Source organism: Poeciliopsis prolifica, unplaced genomic scaffold (genome assembly GCF_027474105.1).
Source record: "Poeciliopsis prolifica strain line A6 unplaced genomic scaffold, Auburn_PproV2 SCAFFOLD028, whole genome shotgun sequence".
NCBI lineage: Eukaryota > Metazoa > Chordata > Actinopteri > Cyprinodontiformes > Poeciliidae > Poeciliopsis > Poeciliopsis prolifica.
This window is the reverse complement of record NW_026562403.1, coordinates 4,296,349-4,320,482: the sequence shown is the minus strand read 5'-3', so window position 1 is coordinate 4,320,482 and position 24,134 is coordinate 4,296,349. Positions and strand designations below refer to the sequence as shown.

Below are 24,134 nucleotides of genomic sequence, written 5' to 3'. Positions count from 1 at the left end.
AACGTGTGTACAATATTGTGTGTAAAATATTGTACACACAATCGAAGTAACTAAAATCAAAATAATTTCTAAAATAATAATAAAAAAATGAAGTAATAAAATAATATAATATAATATAATCAATATTGATATATAAAATATATATTTTGTGCTTCTCAACAGAATAACTGGAATAAAAAAACAACAACAATTCAGTTGTTAACAGTAAAAACAGAACTTAAAACCTAAGTCGGGGAAAAACAGACTTTTATTTTTGTTCGTATTCATGCCTATGCTTTCGTTATGAACAAGAATTGATGTGACACCTGTAAACCGGAAGTACTTCGATCTGCTAAAACGACCGTTGTCGTTAGCAGAATTGTTTCTATTTTCTTATTTTAAAAAAACATGTTGTTGATCTCGAATAAGAATATTACATAAACTTTAACGTGAGTATGATAAAATAATTATATGTTTTTCAGTTTAAATTGTTTCAACGTACAGACGTATAGATTATGGCCCACGTTAGAATTTGCTAGTTAACATTAGCTTTCAGGTCGCCTAATTACTCTTTATTTGTTGTCGCTAAATGGCAACGTGTAAATATAATTTTTTCAACATTGTCTTTTTTTTGTTAATATTTTATTTGTTCTGGTTAACTATGAGCAAATCGCTGCTACAAAAACAATATCGTATTTGTAATCCTAGTTGTTACTTTTAAAGCAGTAACATTTATATTGTTTCTGAAGGGAAACGCAGTATTTTCTGACACTTTTAACACAAGTACAATATATATTTTTTCCCCCTCTGTTTTCAGTCACAAGTTTTGATTGCCATCAGGTCACCAATTTTCACATATTCTGTTTTGTTTTTTGTGTTTCCTGCCTCAACATTTAGATGTCCATGTCTCACCTTTACGGGCGGAGGGAAGAGGAGGAGGAAGGTGTGGAGATAGAGAGCTTTGAAGTGACAGACTGGGATCTGGCCAACGAGTTCAACCCGGAGCGTCGCAGGTTCAGGCAGACCAAGGAGCAGGCCACCTATGGCATCTGGGCTGACAGGGATTCAGATGAGGATGAGAGACCTAGCTTCGGAGGCAAGAGGTAGTGTCACCTAAGCTGATTTCTGTTCACAAATAGTAATAGGTTCAGTTAATGTGTTTTGTAAAAAATATTAATACCCATGGTCTTTTTCCAATATTACAATCACTAACTTATGTACCTTTAATTTAATATGTCAAACCAACACAAACTAGAGATCTGGTTTTATACAAATAAAAATGTTAAAATGTTACATTCATCACTATCTAACCCAGGTCCAACTCCTCCACAACTTTCTCCCTGACTTGTATGCTGCGTTACATGTTCATTAGCTAGTGTTGGCTGAGGCCTTCACAGATCAGCTGAAGTCATGCTGACATTAATTACACACAATAGGCTCTATTTACCAATAAGTTGACATCTGAATTCATTTTTTTACACTAGATTTTATTTAATATGTTGAATGCAAATATAGCAAACAAGATTATTTTGGCCTAGCATGTAAAAACTTATTAAACCTATTAATACATAGACCTTTGATGTAACATTAGTAAACTGGAAGATCTTGGAAATGGTAAAGCAATAATTGTTGTTAGCAGAATTGTTTCTATTTTCTAGTTTAAATAAAAACCGGTTGTTTTTTGCTAACAAAATAATTCATGGTTGGACAAAATGTGGAGCATTTTTATTATTCAAGGCACTGTAAATGGTTGTGACATTTTTTTTTCTCCAGGTCTAAAGACTACACTGCTCCAGTGAGCTTTGTGAGTGCTGGTGTGCGTAAGACTGCAGCTGAGGAGAAACAGCAGCAGCAAGAAGGAGGTTCTGATGACTCTGATGATGATTCCCCTCCAGTTCCTCCTCCTCCTCGTGCGACAGCTCCCAAAAAACTTCAGATGGTGAATTCATTTATGTCTGCATTTTGTCCATTTGCTAACCATTAATTTGAAGAAAATATAGGGAAGACTAGCAAGACCTTCTTTTAAAATGCTTTGTTTTTCTAGGGTACTTTTGGTGGGAATCAGTCCCAGAGGTTTGCAGGTGGCATACAATCTGGTAAAGGCATTGGAAACTGGGAGAAGCACACCAAGGGAATTGGACAGAAACTTCTGCAGAAAATGGGTTACCAGCCAGGAAAAGGTTTGGGCAAGAATGCTCAAGGTGGGTAGAACTGTCAGTGATATTGTCTTGTTGTGTCATTTTGTTTACATTTCAGAGGAGAGGTGGTGTAGTTGGGAAACTTTAACATGAAGTTCTCTGCCATTGCTGCAGGTATTGTGAACCCCATTGAGGCCAAAGTTCGTAAGGGAAAAGGAGCAGTTGGTGCTTATGGCAATGAGCGAACTCAGCAGAGCCTTCAGGACTTCCCCGTGGTTGACTCTGAGGAGGAGGAGGAAAAGGTAAACTACTGGAACAGATGTCGTCATTCACTCTTTTCCCATTTATATCCACTATGGCTTTTGCTTTTCATAACCTGTTTCCTGATCCCGCAGAGCCTCTTTAGCATGATTTGTTTTTGTTTTAAAGGAATTTAAGAAAGAGTTAGGCCAGTGGCGTAAGGATCCGGCTGGGACTGCAGGAAAGAAGAAGCCAAAGTACTCCTACAAAACTGCAGATGAGCTAAAAGCTAAAGGTAAAATGGCTTATCGGGGCACACCGGCATCTGCAGGAGAGCTGGCACAAGTCAAGGTATGTCAATGCCTTAGATTGGATTCCTTCATATATGTTCGCATGGATTACACAACAGTTTTGGGGGAGTTGGGCTAATGTGTTTAAGCTTAAAAATAAAGTTGCACTCACATTTATGGCCCTCACACACTAGAGTATTTTGTGAAGTATACATTCTTACTTTTTCAGGCATTGAAATCGTTCTTATTTATTCCTCCCCTCTCTCACATCATTGCTAGCTTTGAATGGTTTTATATGGATTCTTACTCATTAAATTTAGAAAGCAGGATTTTTGTTTATATGTTAGCAAATGAGTCATAGACGTAACAATGTTAATTTTTCACTGGGAATACTACCTCTGGAACAAAATGAAGAGTTTTGGGCATGAATATCTTGAACATGTGAGTCCATTGAAGCCTGCTATTTAGCGTTTTAAATGTATTTTTCCTATGTTTCTCCTGGTTAAGGTCATAGATATGACTGGCCGAGAGCAGAAGGTTTACTACAGCTACAGCCAGATATCCAACAAACACAGCGTTCCAGATGAAGCCCCACCAAGTCTGGCCACTCGCGATCAGAAAGGATCTGGCTTTGCTCTCCCTGAGCTCGAGCACAACCTGCAGCTTCTGATAGACCTCACAGAGCAGGACATTTTACAGGTGAGGGGAAACAGTGAAGTGCATTCAGCAGGAGCAAGACTTAATCTTCATAAAATATTAATAATCTGAGGTACAAATGTAAGAGTTACCAAACGGTTTCTAAGCTTCATTTCTTTCCCTGGTGCATGTTTTGCAGTCCGCCAGGCGTTTGCAGCATGAAAAAGACGTGGTTGTTTCTCTGAGCCACGAATCTCGAGCCTTGCAGAGTCGACTGGACACAGAGCAGAATGCCATTAAAAGAATGGAGACTGTGTTGGCCTTGGTGGAGCGATTTCCTACGGAGGAGACGGCCCCGGGCGAGGGACCAACCCTGCAGGTTTATGTTACACTGATTATACACTGTAGACCCTCTATCGTCAAGCATTTTGAGTTTTATCGTTCCAACCCTATTCTTTTAATCACTTCTTCTTCTTCCTCTGTTCAGGAGTGTGCCCGTATGTTTGAGACCCTGCAGACTGATTATTATGAAGAGTACAAGACAATGGGACTGGGGGACCTGGCTGTTGCTGTTGTACACCCGTTACTCAAAGAGAAACTCTCCTCCTGGGACCCTCTCAAGGTATTCTTCTGCTATCATCACAGCTGAAGAAAATGATGACATTTTTAAGTGATACTGCCAACAGGACAGCTCATATTGTTTGTCTGATTATTTCAGGACAGCTCATATTGTCTGGAAGACATTGGTCAGTGGAGAGCAATCCTCGAGTCCCAGGACATGCACTCCAGTGGTCCACATTCAAACATGGATCCATACCACAGGTGATTTTAAACAAAAAAGAGAGACTCAGATGTGCCTCGTGAAGAATTTGTGCCAAACAGAATTTCTATCTAGTCTTAATTGACATGAGTTTCTCATTAATTTTGGGCTTTTAACAAAACATTTAAAACATAATTCTCTTTTTGTGGGCAGAGTAATCACACAATTAGAGAATTTTAAATACAAAAAGTAAATGCACAAATTAGAATTTGATAATATTCTTTAATCCCCACTGTAATCTTAAATATAAATTATGATATTTAGGTAAATCCTACTTAGCAGCTTGCAGATACATTTTGCACCCATGGAAAACTGGCCTAATTCTGATATATTTGATAGTTCTTTTTATTAAACTATTAGTATGGGGCGAATGTATATGCATTTCTAAATATATTTCTAAATAAATGTTATCCTATTTACATTAGAGAAGTCCTCAGTCAATTAAAATATGTAAAATAAATTCTTGTTTGCAAAATTCAAGTTGTGTCAATGTTTATAAACATGTATTAAAACACCTTATTTAACAGCAGTTGTGCTGATTATAAGAGGATGTCAACTTCTGCCACTATATTTCAGTTTGTGTTTGTAAAGTGTGTGATGTGCGTTTATTCATCCAGACTGTTATGGGAGGTGTGGATCCCAGTGATGCGCTCCTGTGTGTCCAACTGGCAGCCTCGACTCGTTGGGCCCATGGTGGACTGTTTGGATTTGTGGACCCCTATTCTCCCCCCATGGATCCTAGATCAGCTGCTGGAGCAGATGATCTTACCCCGACTGCAGCGAGAGGCAAGACAAAGACCGTCTCACATGATTGTGTATTCTCCCTAATACCAGCATCAGAAGATGGATTTTAAGAGTGAACTTCTATCTTGTTGACACAGGTGGATAACTGGAACCCTTTGACCGACACCGTCCCGATTCACTCCTGGATCCACCCTTGGCTGCCTCTGCTCCAAGCCCGTCTGGAGCCTCTTTACCCACCGATCAGGAGCAAACTGTCCAACGCTTTGCAAAGGTGGCATCCAAGCGATGCCTCAGCCCGCCTTATCCTGCAGCCGTGGAAGAATGTGTTCACGGCAGGCGCATGGGAAGCCTTCATGGTGAAAAACATCATCCCTAAACTAGGTAGGTCCGCAGGAATGCTTAGGACAATGTCTGGTAAATCCATTAATGAATGTATACTTTGCTGCTCTCTGTTCTCCATTTGTTGTGGCTGCTACTAATGGTAGTCTCTCTTCTGTGCACTGGGGGAAGCCTTGTGTCTGGAAGAACTGGTTATCAACCCTCACCAGCAGCAGATGGAGCCATTTCACTGGGTGATGGACTGGGAAGGCATGCTGTCACCCTCCAGCCTGGTCTCGCTTTTGGATAAAAACTTTTTTCCTAAATGGTTGCAGGTAAGTGAGTGCTTGGAATAAAACAGATCTTATGGACATATAAGTAGATCATCTTCAAGTCTGTACATTATTAGGCTAATTATGTAGTGAGATGTAAGTAGTTTAAATAACATTAAGAAATTTGGAAATTTCAAAGTATTTTTCAGGACTATGATTTGTTTACAATCAAAGGTAATTAAACTCCGGCCAAAAAAGTTTAACTACCAACAGAGACAAACAATATTAATTTTATTATACAACTGTAAATGTAATTGTAAATTTAGGAAAGAAAATTTTTGTGAAATACTGCAGAGTAGAATAAGTAGTAGAGTGCTGCTTTCATACGGCATCATGTATTCCTATGACATTAAAACGAAAAACAGAGTGATGGGTGTAAAATTTGTCTACTGCACAAACTTAACTCAATACTATGCACTTCCTGGGGAGGAGACATCAGAAGGAACTGATCAGCCAATCAGAAGTGGATCTGAGATAATATAAGGGACACCTTATGTTAGACACCCAGTTAAAAAAAAGCAATTGTGCAGATTTCTTTACCTATAAAGAAATCTCAAAGTTTCAATAATATCAGCAAACTTTTACTTTAGTATATTAACTAGTTAATGTCTTTACCTTCAGTCACTTTGCATATATAATCTTTCTACTTAATTGAAAACTCAGTGATATTTTAGGGATCCTGGAGTGACACCTATTTTATTGGGATTTATAAAAAAGTATTTCTAGTCAGTAATAATATGTTAATAACTTTAATGTTTTGTATCTGTGTTGGTTAAAGGTGCTGTGTTCATGGCTGAGCAATAGTCCAAACTATGAGGAAATTACTAAGTGGTACCTCGGCTGGAAAAGCATGTTCAGCGACGTCTTGTTGGCGCAACCACTCATTAAAGAGAAATTCAACGAAGCTTTGGACATCATGAACCGAGCAGTGTCTTCAGGTACGGGACATTGTCCATATTCCTTTAAAATATGTACTGAAGAGTCATAAAAAAGTTGTTTTGCCTTAAAACTATTATTGCATCTCAGCTTGCCTTTCCACTGAAACCTATCATAACACTTGTTCACTTTTGCAACCACAGGGGGATACATGCAACCAGGAGCAAGAGAGAACATTGCATATCTCACACAGACAGAGAGACGGAAGGACTTCCAATATGAAGCGCTGCAGGAGCGCAGGGATGCTGAGAGTGTGGCTCATAGAGGCATCAGTACTGGTGTGCCAACAAACTTTAAAGATCTCATTCAGACCAAAGCAGAGGAGAACAACATCGTCTTCATGCCCTTAGTGGGCAAACGGCACGAGGGGAAGCAGCTCTACACATTTGGCCGTATTGTGATCTACATAGACAGGGGCGTTGTGTTCGTGCAGGGGGAGAAGACTTGGGTTCCCACGTCTTTGCAGAGTCTCATAGATATGGCAAAGTGAACTTGGACAGACGAAGCTTTTGGTTTTTTTTTTTTTATGAAACGATTTAAAAAGTAAAGCAACTTTTTCATGTAATTTTAGCAGTGGTTATTTGTCACGCATATAAATTTAAAAACTGTCAGACTGAATAAAAATGATGACCATTCACAGACTACTTTCCACAAATAAAACATGTTTTCTATTTTTATTTATTTATGAATGACCTTTCAGTTAGAATTGACATTCCTTTAATGCATCTTTGGACTTTTTATGGAAAGACAGCATACAAGTTTTGTCTTTCAATCCCTTCTTTGCAAGTTTATGACAGATCTAGCATAAGCCAACTCATTACTTTCATCATTGGCGGAACAATAGTGGGAATTGTCTAATGAGAATGGAACATCCTGGAGTTTTCTTACTTGGGAAGAACTACTACATCTCCCTCAATAAAACTTTAGAAACAATGCAGAGCATCCATAGCAGTAGCTAGGAACTGTCATAGAAAGCTGAAAATTTACTTTGATCATTCTCACTAACTTTAACTGGAATAGCATAAAAATGCTAGAGCAACACAGAAAAGACAGTAGAGTCACTCTCTTTTTTTGGAGAGCAAATTCTAGAAGAGACGCAAAAAGACAACCCTGTGAATAACAAGACCCATCTTAATCTGTCTCTAAACTGTTTAACTTCCTGTTGATAGCCATAAGACAATCCTGGTAAAATTAATCAAAGGTAGAAAATGTACAATAACTTAATTCTCCCGATGAGTCTTACAAATTTCCAGTAATACTCATCTGGAAAAGTTTTATGTTTTGTTTCCATATAATTTATTGTAATACAACTAACATGACAAAACATTTTTGACACTGAAAGAGGTACTCCTGGTAACCACACAGGAACAGTAGGTGGCAGTCTTCTTTCTGCTTATTGTGGTTCGGTTGTTGATTATTGGCTCATCCAGGCTTCCGTCAACATTCGGCGCTTTGTGGTAAGACAACATTATAGCTCTTTGTTGTTAATTTACTATTAAACTATTACGGTGCCAATTTTTTCGAACAAATTAGTGCATGAGCGTTTTGAAACACAATAATAGACTAATTCTATTCATTATAGTCGTCAGGAAAGACGACTATTAGCGGCTGAGCCTGTTAGCAGCTAAGCTATCACAGGCTATGTGGCTAACATTAGCATATACATCCAACATGTTGCTAAACTGAGGTTTCATGTCGTTTCATTTATTTATGCACGTAGATAGCCATGTCGACCGATGCCTTAAAGAAGAGAAAGTCGAAGGTTCTCCGCGGTGAAGGAGGGACCCCAGAGACGAAGCGAGGCCGGGGGGATGTGGACCAGGTAAGCACAACCAGACAACCGACGCTCTGCAGACAGTGTGTCTTCATCTGACTTCATGACCATTTTAATAAAATAAAATAAAAAAACCCAACAGATACAAAGATTTGTGTTTTAAATTAACACGAAAACCCCCTTTAACATTTTAAAGGCACCTTTAACATTTTCTATAAAATATGACTAAAAATTACTTCGGTAAAGGAATCATTTAGGACACCTCTGTATTTAGTCCCACGTAAAATGTCAAAAACTAGTTTTAGTAATTTCATAATCGGATCAAATGATTCGAACACGTTTTCTCCGCATGTTGGTGTAGGTTTGCCCTTTTTATGTTTAGGGTATTTAGTTCTGAAGTGTTGGTGAACTCAATGGTAAGATCAAAAGCTGTCTGAGGCCTTCAGACTGCAGCTGGGATGTGGAAAGGCTGAGAAGAAGAACCTGAAAGCAGCCTGGTTTCAGGTGGGGGACATTCAAAACAACTGTCAGCACAAACTTGACATCCATTAAGCTCAGAGATGCTCATCATCACGCCATCCACCGTGAATTCTTGTAAATGTTAGTCTGTCAGAGGAAAATATGAGGCCCAGTGGAAAACAATTAAAGCTGAAGCAGAGCTGCACCTTTATTATGTATGTATGATTTTGTGTCCTTGCTTTATTGATTCTATCTTCGAATGCACACATTGCGAACCATAATAAATTGATAATGCATAAAACCATCTCCAGTCACATATAGTCAGGGGTGTTAGTCTTGTAAATTGCCATGAGAAGCCAAGGAGAGTTTTCCAACTTTTGTTCTCTACTTAATGCATCAAATCAGGTTATTTTTTGTGTTATAGTCCAATTAAATTACTTTTTTTTTTAGATGAAATTGTGATTAGCTGTTGATGTATGAACAGTTTCTTATAAAAACTATATTTCATAAGGTGTCGTAATTTTTTCCCAAGAGATTTTATTGACACTCTCATTTAGGACAGCGTTGACATCTTGAAGGAAACAAAAGAGGAAAATATTGTTTAACTGCAACCTGTATAATAATCGTGTCACAAAGAGGGGACAAATATGAGGAATTATGACCAAAATATTTAGTTTTTCATTTAACGTTGATAACACAATGAGAGCAACAGGAAAGAGGTGACCTATAAATACATGTGGATTGTTAACTTTTTAATTATTGCTTCATTCAGGACGTTCGTGTCTATAATGAGGAGGGGGAGCTGGACGGCAGGGACCCCGAGCAGGACTACCTGCAGTACAAAGAATCCTGTGAGAGTCTGGCTGCAGTCATGAGTGAGATCCAGGAGCTGAAAGCCAACGGCGCCAAAGAGGGGGTAAAACAATCAATTCAACATAAATATAGTTTTCCATTGTTCTTAGTGGAGAGTACTTTAATTCAATTCACTGTGGTGTGTTTTGTTTTCTTCTCAATTATGTATGGGGTTGATTATTTTGCTTTTTCAATTCAGTAAAAAAAAAAAACAAGTACTCCTTATACATAAACGGCACCTATATACAGAATATGTATTCTGATTAAAACTGAAGTTTTAAGTAAGAATTTCTTTAAAAAAATGCTATTAAAATGATCCAAAACATTGACAAGAAAGGGAACTGTCAGATCAGCATAAGCGAATGAAGAAATCTTTTTTTTTTTTTCATTATGTGTAATCATACACATTGATCAGTGACTAACTACTTGCTACATTTAAAATATGTCTCTTAAAATTGATATTTCTTCAAAGGAATCAATAATTAAGAAGGGAAATATCTCTAAGATGTCTGGAAGCAATGCTGCAGATATTTAGCTTCTCAGATTCCACGCCTCCTTGTATCTGCAGTGTATACAGTAGGAGGACCTTAAATATCTATCTCACTGGTGTGTTTCTCCTTAGAATGCTGAGGTGGAGCTGAGACGCATGCAGGGCTGCATCCACTTCATGAACCTGAAAAAACTCAACCGTTTAGCTCACATGCGTCTAAAAAGAGGGCGAGACCAAACCCATGAGGTAATTCTTCCACAGTTCTACAATGGAGTTAATGACAGACAAAATAAGTTGAGTTGTACTATTCTATATATTCTCAAAAAAAAATGCTGATGCGAGTTTCCTTTGTGCTGATCACTGAAGGAGTGGTGAACTAAGCACTTTTGTCCTTGCAACATCTAACTGCAGTAGATGCTACAGTCTGCAGAAACAGTTTGAGTGCGCTTGTGTTAAATTGTAAATGTTCGCTGTAGATTGTATTTAAGCTCATTAATCTTTGATTTCACATAAACCTGGCTCTCAGTTTTGGCATATTGTCAGGTATAAATGTATTGGTGTTTGTTTTGCGTCCGTCAGGTGATTCTTCTGGTGGAAAAGCCTCACCAGCGATTTATGTTTCTGTCCTCAGGCAAAGCAAAAGGTCGATGTGCTTCATCTTCAGCTGCAGAACCTCCTCTATGAGGTTATGCATCTTCAGAAGGAGATCAGCAAGTGTCTCGAATTCAAGTTAGTGTGAATTACTCTTTGTTAAATTAAACATTTATAGTTTTATTGAGACAATGTACGTCACTGATGTCGCCCCAGTTAACCTTGGCATAAAGGACTGGAAGACGGTGCCGTGCAAAAATATTTATTTTGTCATGTTACGACCTCAGAGTTTGATGTGTTTTATGTGATAACCCAATAGAAAGTAGTGCATTATTGAAAATAGATGATGTATTAAATTTTATTTCTATTAAAATCCTGAAGTGCAGCATGCATTTGTCTTCAGCCCCCTTTACTCTGCTACACCTAAATAAAATCAAGTGCAACCAGATTTGGTCACATAGTTTTATAGAGTCCACATGTGTGTAATTTCAACTCTGTTCTGAAAAGGCCTCAGAGAACATTAGGCAGTAAACATCTTCATGAAGATGGCAGCATCATCTTGCTGCGGGGATTATTTTCCTCAGCAGAGACAGGAAAACTGGTCAGAATTAATGGCAAGATGGCTGGACAACACAAAGCCAGAGAAACGGCTTTGTGTCAAAACCCAAACCTGGTTAAGAATCTGTCGGAACATTTAAACATGCAAGTTCAAAGATCCTCTACATTCAAACTAGCTGAGTTTGGTGTGTTTTGCAAAAATAATGGATAGTCAAGTAATTATCTGTTTCTTCTGGTTGCAGCTGCAATAAGAAGGAAATGGCAATAAAAAGGTTCTATAAAGAAAAATTTTCAGGCTTTTCTTTGTAAAACATTTTCAAACCCATATTTTCTTTTCTTGCCACTTCATAAATGCATATCTTGGTAGGTTATATTGTTATGTCATATTAAAGAAATAATAAAATACATTGAAGATTATGGTTTAATGAAGTTCAATAGATATTAACACTTTTACATGGAAATGTATCTGAAACGTTGTCACAGTAAGCTTTTGCATATTAAAATGAAACTTTAAAGACTTTGATCAAGCGACTCGAAAAGTACTTATAAACACCGCAGTCCAGTTACACTGAAAGCAATCCTCAAATGTTTCACATTTTCAGATTTATATTTTGTCACATTGATTAGCATCTTTCCTGCTTCAGATCCAAGCATGAAGAAATTGACCTGGTGAGCGAAGAGGAGTTCTTCCAGGATGCTCCGCCGGAGATTTCCAGGCCCAGCCTGACCAAAAATGATCCCCACCAGCTGACACTGGCAAGACTGGACTGGGAGCTGGAACAGAGGAAGAGGTGAAAAACCGGAAGCAGAGTCGCCCAGAGTTGGAATAACTTGGTGTTGTTTTTATTAACTTTTGGAGAGGTGAAAGAAGTTAAGCGTTAGTCTTTGGAATCCAGGTTGGCGGAGAAATACGAGGAGTCACAATCCACTAAGGAGAAAATTCAGAAGACCATAGAGGTAAAGAAAGAGCATCTGGGAAGCCTTCAGCCTGGACTGAATGCCATCATGCAGGTACGTTATAAAAAGTTGAAGGAAAACAGACAAATTTTGTTATTCTGTTTATATTCTAGCCTAGAATCAGTTTGAAATTCTCAGCTAGTTTTTGGTGACTTTATTTGCAAATTCAGTGACGACCCCTTTTCCCCTCATGCTCTGTCTCCACAGGCATCTCTCCCAGTGCAGGAGTACCTGTCCATGCCATTCGAAAAGACCCAGAAGCAGGCAGAGATTGCCCGTCACCTTCCTCCACCGCTCTACGTGCTGTTTGTTCAAGCAAATGCTTACGGCCAAGCCTGTGGTGAGTCAAGACAGAATATATCACAAATAATTAAGATATTTGAGTTGGACAGCTCACCATGCATTTTCGATTTGATAACTGATTTATTTTTTTCATATTTTAGACAAGAACCTGAGTGTGTCGATCTGCGGTGACGTGGACGAGGCCAGGGCCCTTTCCAAGCCTCCTGATGATTCTCAAGGTACATGCAGCGCCATGTTGATGCCACTGGAGTCTGTCCACATTAAAAACTCAACTTCTGTCCATTTAGTTGGATTTTCTTTTTTTTAACATATCTGTTCTTCAAAATGTGACATTTTTGTTCCCAGATGATGAGAGTGATTCAGATGCAGAAGAGGAGCAGGAGAAAACGGTGAGTTTCAGGACAGGATACACACACACACACCTACACACACACACACACGCGCGCGTGCTCAGAGGTTAGTGAGTTCAGTTGTTTTATAAATACCTGTCTCTGGGTTGGACACGGAAACCCTTGCCTGAAGTTTTGCTTTCCACACGCTGTGGTCGGGTGGCTCAAAGAGTAGCAGCGATCGATCGATGTCTACATCCGGAGGCGAGTGGGGGATTCTGGGAAATATTTACCCAGATCGGGGAGGTGACTGTAACCTGAGTCCGTCTGGGACATGCACTCTCAGCATCATAGCAAAGCTGGATTTTAGCATCTAAATGGATGAAGGTTTAGTTGTGACTTAAAGATATGATTTATGAACTGAAGGTTGTGACACAGTTTTAAAAACTAGCATTTGAGTATTATTTTTTTCAGGCATAACAATGTTTGAGAGAGAGGGTGAAAAATATGTATTTAATGACTTTATTTCCTGAAAGTTTTAGCCATCCATCTGCCCATTTTTCATCTGTCTAGACAAGTTTTCCGTTCATCCATCCATTAGTTTGTTTATTCTTATATTCGTCTGTCCATTGATTTGGCCGGCATTCATCCATCATCCATGTGTCTGTCTGTCAAACCAAGCAGTAAAAAGGCCTGCGTTGAAAATCAACCAGCTCCAGTCCCTTACATCCACTGTTCTGTATGTTTGTCCCTAGTCCAACACAGTGACTTATTTGTCTGATTTACCTGTTCATCAAGTCATCAGACTCTAGTGGAGCCTTTTAGTGAGCAACTTAATTGCTTCATGTATGTTGAGCCTGAAAACTCTGGGTCTGGAGGACTGGACTCGGCCACTCCTGCTGTTGTGGGCCTGCCCTGTTATTGTGCCCCCAAACTCCCTTTTTGCCTTTCTCAGTCTTTTACCATCAATTAATTTTTCATAAATTTTTTTTATTTTACCTTTTAATAAACTTCAAAGGTAAAAGTTAAACTTTTATGTCATCATGTAGTGCTCTCTACATCCTCTCATTTAACAAAAGAAAAATGTTTCTTTCCATTTCTCCACAGTCTTTTCAGCTATTTGGTTCTCTAACTGCATCTCATAAACATCATGAAACATCTGCCTTTTTGTGTTTTCTAATGTTATGTCATGGTGGCTGTGTGTTTGACAGAAGAGAAGGAGGCCGACAACAGGTGGACAACTGGACGACAAAAGACGAGAGATGCTAAAAAGACACCCTCTTTCTCTGAGCTTGGACCTTCAGTGTAAAGGTAAAGATTTTCTCCATTTCTTTTTTTTTTTCACACTATACGTCCTAATATTTACAGTTGTTTTCTCATGCACACTTTGTAATGTGACCACATATTTTTTGTGCTGCGATGTAACTATATTTATGGTTGTATGAGGGAGAAATCGTGAGCGGCTCTGCTGTGGCATGACACCGCTTGACCCTAGTGTTCCCTCTGCTGGCAACAAAGGGAACATGGTGACAGATTATGGGGGAGATCTGCATTGCAGGCGTAACTCTACCTAATGTGGGAGGGGAGGGGAGGAAATTAAGGGAAGTAGATACTTGCAGCATCGTAGGTCTGCAGCACCTACAGCATCTTGTAAGCGTTTTCTCTCTCTGCTTTGTTTCTACCCCAGTTTCCCTTCCTGATCCCCCCCACCCCCTCACTCTGCTGCCAGCAGCCTTTTTAGTGCAGGAAAAGCAAAAAGAGAGTAGCATAGGTGTGAGTGATTGACAGCGTGTCACTGAGTTCAATGTTACTGCAGAGACAGTATGTTAAAAGATGACCATCAGCATAGTGTGTGCTCCCCAGGTGCGGTAAGCTGCCACACTGACCACGCCCTATTGCTGCTCTCCAACTCCCTGCAGTGTGAAGTAAACCTATGAGGGCTATCATTGGGAGGATTAATGAAGGAAGGATGAGAGCGTGTTACGATAGCAGTGAATTGGCTTCTCAGGATGATTTATTTCCCTCATTATTCCTACAGATGGCAGCACTCTGCATCTCTACTTCTTCTACCTGATGAATCTGAATATTTTGACTGTGAAGACAAACGTCTCTACATCCACAGACCTCAACGCGGCCATCAGCGCTGGGTGTGTATAAACTCAACTCTGTGTGAGGGTTCTATTCAAACTGGAAAACTCGCAATGTTTTTACCTAGTCCCTTAATCCAGTGAAAAAAAATGGTGTGGGAAAAATGTTTTTCACAATGATGTTTTTAATAAGTGATATCCATCAATCTGTCCTTTTATCAGTTGTTGGTGTATTCATCTTTTCATCTGTTTGCCCCTTGTAAATCAGATTGTCCATCCAATTAGCTGTACTGAGTAATTTATTCTTGTAATCATTTACTTTGTGATAATGTCAAATTCTTTCTCTCCCATTGAACAAATTCTGTCACACTTTTTAAAAGAATCAACATAATATATAGAATAACTGCTATTAAAGTAGGGCTTAAAGCAAACAAAAACACTGACAACAGATTAACTGTAGTAACGAGACACATTTACTGTTAATCAAATTCATTTCTATTTAAAAAGGCCTCAACTAAAAAAAGAGGATGCAAAGAAAAAACTAATATGCTAATTCCATACATCTGTCAGTAATTGTATTTTCGAGGCACATGGTGCCATTTTGTGTTACAATCAACAATGTTAACTTCCGTCATAAAAATGCAGTATATATTAAATGTGATTTAATGAAAATTTTACTTAGCAATTTGACACCTTGAAATTGGGACCTGTCCCTTTAAGGAGCTCCTTCTCTTTCTGACACTTCGCTTTCACCGTCATCACATCAACATTCGTCCGTTGCGCCATTTACAGCCATCTTAGGAATGTTGGACTGAGAGAGAAGTAGTTTGTATGATAAGCAGCAGGCATGCAGTTTCAGCAGGTTTTTGCTAATTGCTGCTGCCGCTAGTATGAAGGAGCTGAGAACTCTCATCTCCACGGAGGAGCTGTGTGGAAAGGGACATTTCTTTCCACCCTGATTGTTTGTATTTCTTCTTTAAAAAGAGACTTAAAAGGACAGAGAAATCTGAAAATTCAAGTCTGATAAAGTGTTGGATTTATCAGACACTTTATCACACTTTCTCATAGAAACCCTGCCTTTAAGAGCCGAAAGATACTGTAACAGTGTTTTCTTTTTTCCAGAGAGCTTCTTAAATCTGAAACTCTCCTGAGCTGTCTCTACACCAGTGACCAAGGAAGAGAGACTCCCAATCCAGCCAATCGCTACCAGTTTGACAAAGTCGGGTAAGGACATCGAGCAGCAGCGGAGAATAAAAAACGAGCTCTAGATTACAATGTTACTTGCCAGTATATTCAAGAAGGATTAACATGTAATTCTACTTTAGGATTGTTTCCTTTGCTGACTATGTGGAGGAGCTGGGATATCCCTACATGTGGGTCCAGAATCTGGGAGGACTTCATTTCCCCACTGAATCATCAGAGGTGTGTGCTGACACCCTGAGGTGCCTCAGGAAAGCTGCTGCTGTTGCTGTTAAATGCTGGTGTATGTCTGTGTATGTCCAGGGCGTTCTGGTGGGCAGTTCTCTGAGCGCCAGCCACATGGAGACCACCATGAAGCTGCTGAGGGGGCGAGTCCTGTCCCGCTTGGCTCTGCACAAACAGTTTGCTTCTTTAGGTGACTCACTTTACAACTTATGTTAAATAATCTTAATTGTGGATTGCCTGCAAGAGGTTGACCGTGTTTGTGGCTGCAGAGCACAACATCATTCCGATCTCCGCCGAGTGTCAGCACCTGTTTCCTGCCAAGATCATCTCCCGTCTGGCTCGGTGGACCACCATCACTCAGCAGGAGTACTTGGTAAATTCAAGAAGAAACCACTTCAACATTTTCATTGCAAGTTCACAGTGTTCATGCTCAGTGTAATCTCATCTGAAGGAGCTGCCCTACACTCATCATGTAACTGAAGCCGGACTGGCCAGAGAGACAGACCTGTACTTCATGGCAGTTGTCGAAAGAGGAACAGGTGAGTCCAGTCACTGACACCATACATGAAGTCATTTGTTGTGAATCTTTAAAAAAGTAAAACCCGTCATGGCTGCTTTCCCTTTAGCGCGTCTTCACGCAGCTGTGGTCCTGAGTCCCCGCTACCCAGAAGTCTCTCCTCTGTTCTCTCTGTCCCTCAACTGGAAGGGAGAGTGCAGCGGGCGCAGTGATGACAACCTCAGAGTATGGACATTTCAGCTTATTATATCCTCAAATTCTGTTCTCAGTTTACTGTTTTGGTCCTGTAATACAATAAGTACCTTGCAAAAGTATTCATCCTCATTTAACCTTTTACCATTTGTCCCTGTTGGCAGGCCCAAATGTATGTAAAAAAGTGCCTGTCTCTTATTATTGTCGTCAGCAAACACAAAGTAGTGCACAACATGACGCGGATGAAAAGAGGATTTTCAGACATTTCTACCATTAAATATCCATCCATATTCAGATTTTTGTCTTCTAGCTTTGGACATCTAGAGACTGAAATTGGTCTTTGCTTGATTTTAAGGGATGGGAATTGCTTTGCAAGATTGTATGTAATGTTTTGTCATCAAAATATTGTTTACATTTTTAGGCCATGGAGAGCGAAGTGAATGTGTTCAAAAACGAGCTTCAGGGCCCAAAGCCTGGGCATCAGCTTCTGACCAATCAGATCGCACGCCTGTGCGTCTGCTTGGACGTGTATTTGGAGACAGAAGTGCAAGATGACAGTGTGGAGGGACCTCGGGAGTTCCCACGAGAAAAAATGTGTCTGCGTACTGTCAGGTATCCAATTTTGTAGAAATGATAGATTTTTAATGAATCATGTAATTGTATGCTATATAAATTTACCTTTAACATCCTCTCTCTTTCCCTGTTTATTTCATGTTTTTTTAATTCAGGGGTCCAAACCGCCTGAAGCCGTTCAAGTACAACCACCCTCAGGGCTTCTTCAGTCACCGTTAGACCTGCGTCCATATTTGTCCTTCTGAAATTGTGTTTGTACCTCTTGGCAACATGAAGTCCCGTTTTAAAGATTTTGCAAATAAAACATTTCCTTGTTGTCATCTTTAATGGTCTTTAAGATTTGTCTATGACTAGCAGGCTCTGTTTCACACATCGTTTTCCATTTAATCTCTTGATTGTCCTCTATTCTCCAACCTTTGTCTTTCCTGCTCTATTTTTAGCTATGTGAGAGCAGGCCGATTATTATTCCATTGTGATTCAGTGGAGAGCTAAGCTGAGTCATTTCCACAGGGACAAATGCACACAAAATGCAACATTTTGCATTGTGTGTGCAGGTAACCTTTGACCCCTCTTTCACTGTCCAGCCTTTCCTAAAGGCAGGGCAGCTTTTCACTAGGCATCTTAGCAAAATTCTCAATTTTCCTGAGATGCTTTTCATTTTTTTGATCAAATAAATGTGAGAGGTTCTTTGTAATTTTGGAAAGAGGAGATTTTCATTCATCAAATGTAAACAGTTCTGCAGAAAGCTTAATTAAACCTCACCCTCCCTAGAATAAAAAAAAATGTTTTAAAGAAAATGTATAGACAGCTGAGTGACGTCCTAGAGATATTGAAAAAGAGTATTCAAACATCTCAACCTTTATTTCAAAATGTCTAAAAACAAAAAAAAGATTTTGCATAATAGCTGAGCACAAATTAGTGTGTAATTTTGAAGTGAAAGTGATTAATTTTTTTACAAATAAAAATCTGAAAAGTGTGGCATGCTTTCTGAACCTTTGAAGAAATATCTCGCAGAACCATCTTTCCCTGCAATTACAGCTGCTTTGTCTTCTCTCCATAGCTTAAGACCATTCTTTGCAAAAATACAGCTTAGCTTTTTTGGGGGTTTTTACAATGCAAAGATATCAAAATATTATGTTTAGCTGAATTGTAATGTTCTCAGATAGCAGATTTTTTGTAGATGTGTTAACTGGTTATGCTATATTAGTGTACAAAAGAGCTGTAGGGAGGGAGGTTCATTTAAATATGTCCATTTATGCACTAGCAGGACATCAAATGAAAAACAAAAAATAAAAGTGTGCTAAATGTGCCAAACATTTAAAAGCTTTGCATGAAGTAAAACAAAAACGCTCATTTAAATTCAAATTTACGCTGAACCCATGCTTCAGTAATTAATTATTGTGCAAACCGGTAATCAGATTCTTTAAAGAAAACTACCAAAATTGATTTTACTCCTGATTTGAAGGAGGTGGCAGTTTCTATGCAGCTCAGGTTTTCAGGGTGTTTAGTTCTGCTCCTTGAAATGCTGAATTAGCTAATGACAGCTAATTTAGTAGCTCATTTCATATGATCAGTCAAAGTTTAATTTGAGTCTAAATCGACACCAAAGATTCATGTTTGCCATGTATTCTTTATCCTCACTGAGTCAAGTTCTGGGCACTGAAATCGGTTTTCTACCATAAGCTGGAGGGCACTTTGACTCATCCACTCCTTGGTATTACACCTATAGGGAGGTTAGAGGGTTAAACAAATGATGGCACAATGCCACTGAGGATCCAGTCCCGTATCAGTAATCAGGAATCTATTTTTAGTATATGTGGAGTATGCATCAAAAACATGCTGCTGTGGTGGGAGGAGCTGGAGGCAGAATAGCTGAATAGCTGCAGGAGGAGGAATTACTTTGCTTCTAATTTGGTGCTCTGCAGCTTTAGTGAAGTATTGTTTGCAATGAGGACAAACCTGCCAGAGCATGCATCCTCAGAGTCAGCAAAAAGTGTGTCCAGTGTGTCTCAGGGAAAGGTGAGCGTTGTCGACACACCTAATTCAAACTACAAAGGCACGTTTTCTTGCTTGGTGTGTCAATTTTGCAGTTTGAATGAGGGAAACCACACCCTGTTTCTGCAGCAGTTGCACACTCAGTGGCACTCATGCTGGGAATTTCCTAGAAAGACAATTGTCTCTTATTCAGTTGACATGGACAGACATAATCAATTACATCTGTCCCTATTGATTGAACAAGCGTTTTCTGAAAACGAACAGCCTCTGCTGCTGTTTTCACACGTTCATCCCCTCACCTTGGTAATAAGGAATCAATAGCACTAAATTGGATCATAAAGGTGCTGCTGTTACTTAGAACTTGCTCCGTGAAGACAGGACTACTGATTTATCTATGAACGTGATCAACTGTATGTGAGGCAGGGTGCAGCGGCTGCTGAGGACGGGCACAGCTCCCCCTCTCTTTAGCCGCAATGCAGTGCAGTAACTCCCGGCGTTTACCTTTCTGTGGTCTCACACCTCGTATGAGAGCTTCTGACACTTCATTAATCTTTACCAAGAGTTCTTACGTTGCACATTTCTGCAGGACTGTAATATTAAAAAAAGAGAGAAAATGATCCCACACAGATTTTTTATGTTTTGTTTTTTTCATTGTTTATTTAGTGTTTCATTTTGCATATTCTCAGCAGTTTACACATAGCACAGTCATCATTGTCTTAGCATTTGCAGACTGGAAGAGTGAGACGCCATCGTTCACCTGTCTGGAGAAGCAGCATTATTGGTGCACAACGAGCAAAACTCAAGTCTTCCTTAAATTATTCATCTGTAAATAGAATATAGAGATTTCTACCTCCTTTAATAAACATATTTATATATATTCAATATTGCTCACAATCATAAGCTTGACATAGCTTTGACATCTCTGCCCTTGAAGGCTCATGAGGGCCCTGCCGGCCCCGTCAGGATTCACTTTAAATGCACTTGATGTCTGTTAAGGGCGGTTGTCACATTCACATAAGGAGTTTAGAGCATTCTGTATTCACTACAGCCATACAGTCAGAAGCATTGGGGGGTCTGGGGTGGTGGTGGGGGGGTAGATGGCCATACTTGGGGAGCGGTGGGGTTGTTTGCTAGAGAAATCAATATTGCTTACATACTGTTACCTGCCTGAACAGCTGGGTGCGCCCAGCTCCTTCCTCCTGCTCTGCACCCTTCTCCTTCCATCCTACTCAGTTCTTTGGCATCTCCTTCTCCTCCACAGGTAAAAATGCAGCGATAGGTCTCACTTCTTGGCCTTCTCCTCCTTGGTTTCCTTTGACTCAGTGCTAGAGGACTTTTCAGCTTTTTCTGCCTTCGCTCCTTTACTCTCCTCTTTACTCTTCTCTTTACTCTTCTCGTCTGGCTTCTTCTCCTCCTTTTTGCTCTCGGTTTTCTCTGGTTCTACCTTGGCCGCGGGTTTCTCTTCAGGCTTTTTTTCCTCTTTCTTGCTTTCAGTTTTCTCTGGTTTTTCCTCAGGCTTCTTCTCCTCCTTCTTGCTTTCGGTTTTCTCAGATTTTGCCTCAGGCTCTGGTTTCTCCGGTTTGGGAGCAGCGGGCTTCTCCTCTTTAGCAGGAGGACTGCTCTCTTTGGGCTCAGGTTTTGGAGCAGGTTTGTCCTCAGCGGGCTTGCTGGGAGTCTCAGGTTTCGATGTTTCTTCCTTTGCCTTCTCGTCCTTCTTTGCATCAGATTTATCCATCTTCTCTGGCTCCTTTTCCTTGGGTTCCTGCTTCTTCTCCTCCTTCACAGGTGGCTCTTTCTCTTTCTGTTCCTCTTTGGCTGGCTGAGACTTCTCCTCTTTCTTCTCCTCCTTTGGGGTGTCTTTGGCAGCAGCGGGCTTAGCGCTCTCCTTTTCTGGAGATTTTGGTTCGGGGCTCTTGGGAGCTGGAGATTTGGATTCGGGGGATTTACTAGGAGGGGATTTGGGCTCGGGGGATTTGGCTGCTGGTGATTTGGTTTCTGGAGATTTTGGGGGTGATTTAGATTCTGGTGATTTCACAGCAGGAGATTGAGCTTTCTCCTCTTCTTCCTCTTTCTCTTCTTTCTCCTCTTCCTTTTCTTCCTCTTCCTCCTTCTGCTCCTCTTCCTTTCCCTCTTCCTCCTTCTCATCTGCTTCTTCATCTTCTTCGTCCTGTTTGGTTTCCTCGTCTTCCTTTTCCGCTTCCTCTTCCTCTTCTTCTTTCTTTTCCTCCTCTGCTTCCTCCTCCTCTTCATCATCTGCCTCTTCAGTCACCTCTGTCACCTGTGTCTCGTCCGTCTGTTCCTCCACAATCACAGTGTCTGAGATCTCCTCGCTTTTTACTTTGACGTGGGCTGAGATCCTGCTCTCCAGGTAGGTGTAGGGGCTGCCACCTGACACAAAGCGATTCTCCTCTCCCTCCAGTAGCTTCCTGTTTCAAAACCACAGTTGGTAAAAATATTAAAAACCTTTAGCAGGAGTGTCTAAATAGTAAAAAAAAAAAGACGTGTGCACTTTGACCCTAGCAAACCTGTATGCAGCAATCTCAATATCCAAAGCCATCTTCACATTCAGGAGTTCCTGATAGTCCCTCAGCTGGCTCGCCATCTCCCATTTGGTTGTTTTCAACTCGTTGTCAAGCTGATTGATGGTCTCCTGCGAAATGAAAACACAGAAACCTTAAGATCAGGAGTCACACTGAAGATTTGAGGAGATTATGTGTGAGTAGGGGGGAAAAAAGTGCCTGTCTGGTACCTGGAGTGAGTTGATGTCATCCTGGTGTCTGTCTTCACTCTCCATCCGCTGCCTCTCCAGAGACTCCTTGGCTCCTCGGAGGGTCTCCAGCTCGATGGTGCGGCTCTGGAGCTGGCGGCGGTACTCTGCGATCTCCTCCTGGGAGCCGCGGATCGCGTCCTGGTTGGACCTGGCGGCATCAGACAGGCGCTCCATGCGCACTGCAGGTGCACAAAATAAAAAGAAAAATTAAACATTCAGAAACCAGGTTTCTGTTTTCGTTTCACAGCGCCGATTTATGTACATGTCAGATTAGATGTGCCATCTTCAGACTTTTTGGCAGTCCCTTCCTTCACCGCTGGGACCGTGTGTAACCTTGACTCTGACCATCTGTCATTCAGTCTGACTCAGCTTCCTCCCCTTAAGGAATGATGCTCTGCTGCAGTCAGCTGGACTCAGAGGTCACGCAGTTTGCTCTTTTTACTCACTCAGAGCAGCATGGATTCGGCTGCACAAGTTTTAGGGCACGTCGTTGGATTTGCAGCACATTAAAGGCTTAAAGGTCAGCTGAACTGTGACTGTACTTTTTCTTTCTTTTTCTTTTTTATTCAAAAGATAATAAGCCGATTGATTATAGCAGGCAGGTACAGGTACACAAATTTAGAAGAAGACGCACTGATCAAGGCGTTAATTTGACCTGCTGTCTAAGCAACGCACTGTGTCCTTGTAGAGGAGTTTTATTTTTTGCATCCATTACCGTAAAAAATGCACTGCATGCAAGGGCAGCAAGCCAGAGTGCAAATGAGTCTCCTCTCTGTGTGCCATCTCACGCAGAGCTGTCCTGTCTTTCTGCGAAAATTATCATCATGCGCGTCGATGCAGCCAACAACTGCGGCGCATGTAATTGGAAAAGTTTACAACCAGATAACCAATGCGCATTAATAGACATCGTTGTTTTATGTGGAAACGAATCACTGCAGCTTTTATCTGACGTGCAGAGAAACGGCTTCAGCACCATGGACAGAGGGACTTTGCAGCTTTTGCGCTGAAACCTGGCCATCCTCACCTTTGAACCACTCCTCTGCGTGCACTGCGCTCTTTGACGCGTGGCTGTCCAGTTGCGAGCGGATCTCTCGTAGCGCGCTGGTAACGTCCGCCTTGAGCGTGTCCCTCAGGTCGAAGCTCACTTGCGCGCCCTGAATCTGCGCCAGCAGCTCCGCCACCTCCTCCTCGTGGTTCTTCTTGAGGAAAACCGCCTCCTCTTCCAGGGCGCGGAGCTTCTTGTCCAGCTCCAAGCGCGCCAAGCGACACTCCTCCACGTACTTCTTCATGGCGCGGGCGGCAGCCTCCAGCTCCTCGCGGTTGCGCGCCTCGTCCTCCAGCCTGACCCGCAGGTGTTGGATGTCTTCCTCCAGGTGTTCGTGCTCCAGGGCGGCTCGGGTCTTCTCCCCGGTCAGCTGCTGCAGGAGCCCCCTGAGGTCGTTCAGCTCTCTCTCGTAGTGCTCCCCGACGGAGATGCGCCCCGCCTGGCTCTGCCGCAGCGCCGCCGCCTCTGCCTCCAGGTTGCGGTTGTGCATCTCCAGGTTGCGCACCTTGTCGATGTATCCGGCGAAGCGGTCGTTGAGAGCCTGCAGGATCTCCTTCTCGCTCCTCCGCGTCATGTCGCTGCTGAAGGTCTCCACGCTTTCGACGGAGGCCGGCTGGCTGTAGGTGAGGCGGCGGCGCTGCTGGGAGTGGAAGCCGCTGGAAGACACGGATGTGGGCCGAGCCTTGCGGTAGGAGCTCGGCCCCATGAAGTGGTGGTCCACCGTGAAACTCATGTTGGCCAGGCCGGGGGAGAACTGACTGCAAAGGAGGGAGAGCGCTGCGCT

The 24,134-nt window shown here is 41.2% G+C and overlaps 3 protein-coding genes across 3 annotated transcripts; 2 read left to right on the top strand and 1 right to left on the bottom strand.

Annotated features, from left to right (window-relative positions):
- Positions 1 to 319: 319 nt before the first annotated feature.
- tfip11 (tuftelin interacting protein 11) lies at positions 320 to 7,110 on the top strand. The gene is made up of 15 exons (XM_055048810.1): positions 320 to 428; positions 877 to 1,082; positions 1,753 to 1,918; positions 2,024 to 2,180; positions 2,292 to 2,419; positions 2,547 to 2,708; positions 3,155 to 3,346; positions 3,483 to 3,662; positions 3,771 to 3,905; positions 4,002 to 4,105; positions 4,721 to 4,889; positions 4,985 to 5,228; positions 5,358 to 5,500; positions 6,276 to 6,435; positions 6,577 to 7,110. Exons 2-15 carry the CDS (start codon positions 877 to 879, stop codon positions 6,921 to 6,923), a joined length of 2,493 nt encoding a protein of 830 aa, XP_054904785.1. The 5' UTR covers positions 320 to 428; the 3' UTR covers positions 6,924 to 7,110.
- A 727-nt stretch (positions 7,111 to 7,837) lies between these two features.
- Positions 7,838 to 17,867, top strand: thoc5 (THO complex 5). Its single transcript, XM_055049309.1, has 20 exons — positions 7,838 to 7,890; positions 8,154 to 8,255; positions 9,439 to 9,582; positions 10,141 to 10,254; positions 10,640 to 10,737; positions 11,802 to 11,948; positions 12,054 to 12,168; positions 12,322 to 12,454; positions 12,558 to 12,635; positions 12,763 to 12,806; positions 13,958 to 14,057; positions 14,785 to 14,893; positions 15,956 to 16,057; positions 16,159 to 16,255; positions 16,337 to 16,448; positions 16,528 to 16,631; positions 16,710 to 16,797; positions 16,885 to 17,000; positions 17,389 to 17,579; positions 17,696 to 17,867. Exons 2-20 carry the CDS (start codon positions 8,160 to 8,162, stop codon positions 17,757 to 17,759), a joined length of 2,052 nt encoding a protein of 683 aa, XP_054905284.1. The 5' UTR covers positions 7,838 to 7,890; positions 8,154 to 8,159; the 3' UTR covers positions 17,760 to 17,867.
- Positions 17,868 to 20,169: 2,302 nt separating this feature from the next.
- Positions 20,170 to 24,134, bottom strand: LOC129372163 (neurofilament medium polypeptide-like). Its single transcript, XM_055049252.1, has 4 exons — positions 23,330 to 24,134; positions 22,285 to 22,484; positions 22,061 to 22,185; positions 20,170 to 21,961 (listed from the first exon to the last, which is right to left on the bottom strand). Exons 1-4 carry the CDS (start codon positions 24,081 to 24,083, stop codon positions 20,818 to 20,820), a joined length of 2,223 nt encoding a protein of 740 aa, XP_054905227.1. The 5' UTR covers positions 24,084 to 24,134; the 3' UTR covers positions 20,170 to 20,817.

Excerpts from the sequence above, each read along its gene's own strand:
- thoc5 (XM_055049309.1), top strand. The coding sequence starts at position 8,160 with ATGTCGACCGATGCCTTAAAGAAGAGAAAGTCGAAGGTTCTCCGCGGT. Across the intron at positions 8,256-9,438 it reads GCCGGGGGGATGTGGACCAG|GACGTTCGTGTCTATAATGA; the intron begins GTAAGCACAACC and ends TGCTTCATTCAG. Across the intron at positions 12,807-13,957 it reads AAGAGGAGCAGGAGAAAACG|AAGAGAAGGAGGCCGACAAC; the intron begins GTGAGTTTCAGG and ends TGTGTTTGACAG.
- LOC129372163 (XM_055049252.1), bottom strand. The coding sequence starts at position 24,083 with ATGAGTTTCACGGTGGACCACCACTTCATGGGGCCGAGCTCCTACCGC. Across the intron at positions 22,485-23,329 it reads CGCAGAGGAGTGGTTCAAAG|TGCGCATGGAGCGCCTGTCT; the intron begins GTGAGGATGGCC and ends GTGCACCTGCAG. Across the intron at positions 21,962-22,060 it reads ATTGAGATTGCTGCATACAG|GAAGCTACTGGAGGGAGAGG; the intron begins GTTTGCTAGGGT and ends GTTTTGAAACAG.
- tfip11 (XM_055048810.1), top strand. The coding sequence starts at position 877 with ATGTCCATGTCTCACCTTTACGGGCGGAGGGAAGAGGAGGAGGAAGGT. Across the intron at positions 2,709-3,154 it reads GAGAGCTGGCACAAGTCAAG|GTCATAGATATGACTGGCCG; the intron begins GTATGTCAATGC and ends CTCCTGGTTAAG. Across the intron at positions 3,663-3,770 it reads GCGAGGGACCAACCCTGCAG|GAGTGTGCCCGTATGTTTGA; the intron begins GTTTATGTTACA and ends TCCTCTGTTCAG.